We start from the raw sequence: 6,468 nt of genomic DNA, 5'->3' as shown, positions 1-6,468 counted from the left end.
GAATGCGGCTCGCTTGCTCCCACGCCGTGCGTGCTAGTTTTACATCCAACGGTTTGCCTCGCGTTTTCATCCCCAATGCCCGTTGGGGAAGCACAGATGGGAGTACGCGGAGGGATCATGCAAGCCGCGTCCGCTCATATCCATCCCCGGAGCCACCACATGTCATCACGTGCAAAATCCAGAGTAGATCCAAACGAGCCATCTTGCTCCAAATACAGTTGCATTTGCACTGGAAGGTGCACGTGGCATCCGGACGGCACCCGAGTTATATCCCCCAATTAAGCTATGATGACACGGTAGCACGCCAAATCTGATTTTGTATTTGCCAAGGTAGAACCAAATAGCTAATACCAATCTCTACCTGAGTAGGACCTAAAGGGAATCTTGGGGCAGCATTCTCTAGGTTTTACCGGAACCTTTGCTTTGGACTGTATCCAATTGTCCTTCTTTCAAGCCAATGATAGCGATTTTAATATCCTTTGGTGCCTGCAAAATTGACCGTGTCATGTCAAAAACAGGGCCTAGGCTCCTTCACTGAAAAATTAAGTTATGGTTTTTAGGTGGTTCCAGAATCAAACCGCGTGTAATGTCCATTTACTCGAACTAGAGGTGACAAATGTCCACCGCAGAGCCTCTTCTGCAGCACACATGAAGCCAACAAACCAGTCGCTTTTAGTACAACGACAAGGACAACTACCTTTGTTTAATCCTCGATGCACTTAGTATTTTTCGTTTGAAGGGATTACTAATAAGTTGAAGTACGTACGTACGTCACCTTTGAAACTCGAGGAACTACCGTACAGCCTTGTCGACCATGACGGCTTTATAAACCAGCATTTCCCGTTGAAGTTCCCAGTTTAAAACTACGAGAGGCAATCTTCTGGTCATCCCAAGTTACTAGTAGTATTTTCCAACAGAGAGGCAGAGTTGCAGAACTGTAATTTTGTAAGGAACCACATGGAAGCCACCTCAGAACAAGACGGAGGTGGCAGCGGCGCCGGCGACTACGAAGCTCTCGTGGCAGCCCTGATGGCCAACAGGCAACTGCTGGAAGCCAAGGTCGGCATCAACAACGCAATGTTCGCCGCCAGCGATCTGGCTACGTCGCAGCTCGGCGATTCCTTCGTCGTCGGCGGGTGCGAAGGGCAGAAGACCATCGACGGCGAGCAGATGCCACTGGTCCTGGGCCCGGCAAGGGAAGGCGCTGGCGAAGACGGCGGCACTGGGTACGAGGCGCTCGTGGCCGCTGTGAGGGCCAAGAGAGAATGGCTGGAGGACAAGGTGGTGACCAACAGCGCCGTTCTGCTGCGGGGCTTCGATGTCCGCGACGCGGCGGAGTTCGACGCCGTCGTGGAGGCGCTTGGGTGGCCGGACATCCGGTACGTCGGCCCCGCGCCGCGCACCCACGTTCACGGCCGAATCTGGACCGCCAACGAGGGGCCCCTCGAGCAGAGCGTCTACTTCCACCATGAGATGGTGCTGGTGAGCCCACACATACATCCCGTGCCATGCCATGATCTGCGACAGTACAGCATGCCGGCCTTGTGAAGTGACTATCCATGCCTGGGTTTTGTTTGGATCAATTGATGTGCAGATCAAGGAGTTCCCGGCGAAGGTGATACTGTTCTGTGAGGTGCCGCCGCCGGAGGGCGGAGAGACGCCGTTCGTGCCGAGCTTCCGGGTGACGGAGCGGGCGCTGGAGGAGTTCCCGGAGATGGTGGAGGAGCTGGACGCCAAGGGGCTCCGGTACACGTTCACGGCGCCGAGCAACAACAACACCGGGTCCATGAGAGGGAGGGGATGGGAGGACGCTTTCGGCACGTCAGACAAGTCTGAAGCAGAGACGAGGTAATACACGTCAGCTTGCTGGCTTGCTAGCTACAACGATTTGCCTTTGTTTTTCCTCTGTTTACGAGTTTCAGAAGGTCATAGCCGCTCGATAAAGATCTTCTCAGAATCTTGAATCTCAGCGAGAGATCAAATACTAGTAGAAATAGTTATTTTTCAGTCGCCTAAAAAATAGCAATACCTTTTAATTTACAAAACTTGTAATTTTGCTCATCTTTTAGAATTAGTTATTTTAATTTTTGATAAAAATATCCAAAAATTGGAAATTGGAAATATAACATTTAAAAGGCAGACATATTTCAAAAGAGCAATCTTGCATGCGCTTCATATGTTATAAATATATCTCCATCGTTTTCAATAATTTGGAGGTGTGTTCTACCTTTTTTTTTTGAATTTCGGATTGCATAGTACATTTTTGTGTTTATATTTAACTACACGATCTTCCTAGCACGATTTAGTTATATAAGTTTTTAAGTATGGTAATACTATAATTTTTCTGAAGTACTCTCTCCTTATACAAAGCCGCCTACTATTGTTTTATGTTTGACTATGTTTATAGAAAAATATTAACATTTACACTACTAAAGCAGTACCACTAGACTATCATGACATAAATTTTCATAATGTATCTATTAGGTATTGTAATTTGTTACTATTTTTTGTAAAAAAATTAAAAATTGGTTATGAAAAGATTAAGTGCCTTGTATACATGGACATAAGGACTACAATTGTTTCTTTACCTAATTGTTTTGCCACTCCAATGATTAGCGGGTGCATGCATGGTGAGAAATCCTATAGATTCACATGCTTATTTATTGTGAGGCTATCCATGAGTTCTTTTTGATAATGCATCTTTTCTTCATCACACTAAGCCGATACAACCGCACACACGATAGTTTAACCTCGGTTCTACATACAATCAAATACATCCAGGACACCACACCACAATGAAAGATAGTCTGAATCAATAGAGAGAGGTGGAGAAGCACTGATGGGGAACCTAGCGTATCGTCCATGCTAGAAAAATACCTCCTTGGCAACCCACCCAAGCTATTCATATACCAAGTCACCAATCTCGCTGCTCTGGCTAAAGGAAAGACCAGGGGCAGAGCCAGTGTGCGCATTTGAGTGGCACTTGCATAAGATAGAAATAAAATTATATTTGGACCTACAAATCTTCTAGATTTACTTCACTTGATTCAACAAACCATGCATAGTTAATAAACATTTCTGAAGCCCAAACAATTAGACATGAAGATATCTCAAGTGAGCAAAGAGTACATGGGGAATTCATTATCTTACAAATAAACTGAAGGATAAGTGCAATATTGCGAGTTTTTGCCACACATATATGGTTTAAAAATTGTATAATGAAGATTTCGCTTTTCCGAATTCTAAGTCTTCCAAGTATTTGATAAACCCTAGTCACCTAAAACTGCACATAAATAGAGCCTAACCTTGTACTCCAAAAGTGTGCAGCTTCAGCAAAAATCAGATTCTACATATGAAGTAGGAGTGGTGATAAAAAAAGTTAAATATTGGTTTGAAAGCTTAAAAGAGTGATTAAGACTTTTAAAAAGGCACAAGCTTAAATATAGAAAATCACCTAATATAATAGTAGCAATATCATCAAATTTTGTGCTTCGTTGAGAAATGGATATCCACACTTCTACACAAGTAAACAAAACTAAATTCATAGCACAAAAAGAGTAAAAAACTAAGTATGTTGTTGTATATGAGAACCGCGTTTTTGCTCTCGGCCTCCAAGGAGGCTGATTTTTTGAAAAAAAAAATCAAAATTCAAAAATTTTGGTTACAAAAAAAAATGTACAAGTAAACAAGGATGTGAGGCCTATGTGTGTAAATTTTCAGGATGAAATACGTTGAAATGCAACCTGTACAAAAAAAAAGACAAATTTATGATCTAAGAGGATGAATAGTATCATGTGTTAAAATGCCCCAGATTTTTTCAATGTATTTCGTCCTGAAAATTTACACACTTGTGCGCTATGCTTTCATCTATCCATGTATTTGTTTTTCAGAATTTTTTGAAATGTAAAAATATGAATTTTCATGAATTTTACTTTTGCATTTAGAGGCCTCCATGAAGCTTGGCCTTCAAAAGCAATTTCCGGTTGTATATGTTCTCAAAGAGCAATAGCAAGCCTCTGCAAAAAAAAGCATAATAATAAGTGGTTTGGGATGTTTGCAGGGCAAAGGCACTAGGAATGGGCGTGGAGTGGCTTGAGGACGGTGGCGTGAAGACGATCCTGGGTCCACGCACGCTGACCCGCGTCTTCCCAGGGCGCAAGGGACGGAGGATGTGGTTCAACACGTTGGTCGGGATGCACGGCAAGGAACTGAGCTCGGCCACGGTGGCCGACGGGGCCGAGATCCCGGCGAGCTTCGTGCAACGGTGCGAGGAGATCATCGAGGAGGAGAGCATCCAGTTCCGTTGGCGCAAGGGCGACATCGTCATCCTCGACAACCTCGCCACGCTACACGGCCGGCGGCCGTCGCTGCCGCCTAGGCGGGTTCTCGTCGCAACTTGCAAGTGACGCACCGATGAGTTCTTTTTATTTATTGATCAGAACACTCCCACATCTGCCATGTGGCGCATCCAATAGCTTATCAGCGTATGGCATTCGAATCAGTACAACACGATTTAACTGGGTCGCGTCTAGTATCTCGCCCCATGTAAAAGCGCAGTTGAACCTTTCCCACACATCGGAGCTCCCCCTCGTTGAACCCTCACGGCTCACGCCACCTAGGACTAGATCACATCGACAAGAATAGTCATTTCAGATGAAGAAGAGCTTGAACTCATCATGAAGCACAAATTTCACTGTTCCGCAAGTCTATGTTGCGCTTGGCTAGAATTTTCTCAATTAATCGCACACATATACTCATATAGATGTTGTCAACCTCATCCGATTGTTGTCATTGGCCGCGGGTACCTTGATCTGTGCCATCCGCTGTCATGAACCGGATTAAAGAAATCGAATATTCATTACACGCCAAATATTTGTGAATACATGATGACGTATTTTTAATACATATTTTCTTAATACACAAGAATATTTTTAATACACGATGAACAAAAAAGAAAGAATCAAAAGGAAAGAAACAAAAATAAGAAGAAATGAAAAAAATAGGAAAGGAAAATAGTAAATTGAAAAAATATACAAAAAAAGGGGCAAAAAACTCATCCACAAAAAATAGAAAAAAGAGAGACAAAAAAATCAGGAGACAACCAAGTAGACATATAGTAAAATCGGAAGAAAAATCTCCATAGATGGGCTTACTTGTTTCAGTTTTATCGAGTTGTAAGTAAATAAAAATATGATGATCATTATTATTAAAGCATTGTTCTAGTGAGGAAAAGATGATGGAGACCATGATTTCCCCACAAGTCGGGATGAGACTTCGGACAAAAAAAAGAGCCCAACAAAAAAAGGGGCAATGTTACTATCCTTTTCCCACACTTGGTCCGTGGCCCACTTCGCTAGCACTAGATGCGAGAGCTAAGGGCACACAAAGTGGTTGATAAAAACAATCTTATCTTAATACCGCCATGTAATTTAGAGATGACAAAAAATTATGATGTATAATTGCTTGTCTCAAGTAACTAGATATTCCTAAAAATATGGTGAGAGGTTTATTGTTAAGAGATCATCTCTAAATTAAGAGATGGCAATTATTTTTTCTGTTTTCTCTTTCATCCATCTTAGCATTTATCATACATGACACTCCTAAAATAGCACCACTGCATATGCCCAAATGAGCTATGTATATCAGCATCTGGAGCGCTCATAGACAATGTGCAACACCTTGGATATTTTTTAGGAAACATGCTCAGTTTTATTAGTAAAAAATACAAGTTTATAAGTTGCATGATCATGGAGCTCAGACAGCCACACGTGGCTCACTGTTCTTCTAAACTATTCTAACTCACCATGACCTCTCTTGTGATCTTCCACCAGTACCGCTATGAATGTCATCCACCAAACTTTTGCAATTCAAAACAATCATCAAGTTTGAATGCCCAAATCAACAACTAAAGGAGTGAATTGCAAAAAAACCACCACATTGAAGCCTAGGGTTGCAGAAAAGACTCTTCTACATTTTTGTTGCAGAAAACACTGATTTCGCGCCTAATCATTTGCAGAAAACACCTAACCGTCTGTTGGGGCATTTTAAGCACTATTATGACAGGTGGGGCCCGATTTTGAGGACGTGGCGTAACGCCCACGAGCTCACGCCGTCTGACGGTGCTACAGTGGCAACGGACGCGCCGTCTCGGTCAAAACAGCACGGGTCCCTTATCCACTTCATTCCCCCCTTTCACCACTCTACTCTCCTATGTCTCTCTTTCTCCTCGTGCTCCATGGCGACGGCGAGCCCTGACGACGGCGGGGGAGTGGATGCCCCCGACGGAGGAGTGGATGGAGGCTGCAGCGGAGGGTTGCTTCCCGGCGGCGAATCGATCGAAGTGGAGGAGGTGTGCGGCAGCTCAAACCCTAGTTGGGCCCCGAAGAGGAGAGCGCCATTGCCGTCGCTTGAGTACCGCACTGCCGGCGCTCTTGCCCGTGCTGTGCAAGCTACTCCGACGGGTAGCCA

General features: G+C 44.0%; 1 protein-coding gene across 1 annotated transcript; it reads left to right on the top strand.

Annotated features, from left to right (window-relative positions):
• The first annotated feature begins 877 nt into the window (after nucleotides 1-877).
• Nucleotides 878-4,688, top strand: LOC109764438 (clavaminate synthase-like protein At3g21360). The gene is made up of 3 exons (XM_020323253.4): nucleotides 878-1,482; nucleotides 1,595-1,848; nucleotides 4,061-4,688. The coding sequence occupies exons 1-3, from the start codon at nucleotides 958-960 to the stop codon at nucleotides 4,404-4,406; spliced, it is 1,125 nt and encodes a 374-aa protein (XP_020178842.1). The 5' UTR covers nucleotides 878-957; the 3' UTR covers nucleotides 4,407-4,688.
• Nucleotides 4,689-6,468: the final 1,780 nt, after the last annotated feature.

Source organism: Aegilops tauschii, chromosome 5 (genome assembly GCF_002575655.3).
Source record: "Aegilops tauschii subsp. strangulata cultivar AL8/78 chromosome 5, Aet v6.0, whole genome shotgun sequence".
NCBI classification, from domain to species: Eukaryota; Viridiplantae; Streptophyta; class Magnoliopsida; order Poales; family Poaceae; genus Aegilops; species Aegilops tauschii.
Note: the sequence above shows the minus strand (reverse complement) of the source record. Positions and strands in the feature narration are given on the sequence as shown.

Bases quoted from the DNA above. Each gene is read 5' to 3' on its own strand.
- LOC109764438 (XM_020323253.4), top strand. From the start codon at position 958: ATGGAAGCCACCTCAGAACAAGACGGAGGTGGCAGCGGCGCCGGCGAC. The intron at 1,483-1,594 runs GTGAGCCCACAC...ATTGATGTGCAG, and splicing joins TCCACCATGAGATGGTGCTG to ATCAAGGAGTTCCCGGCGAA. The intron at 1,849-4,060 runs GTAATACACGTC...GGATGTTTGCAG, and splicing joins AAGTCTGAAGCAGAGACGAG to GGCAAAGGCACTAGGAATGG.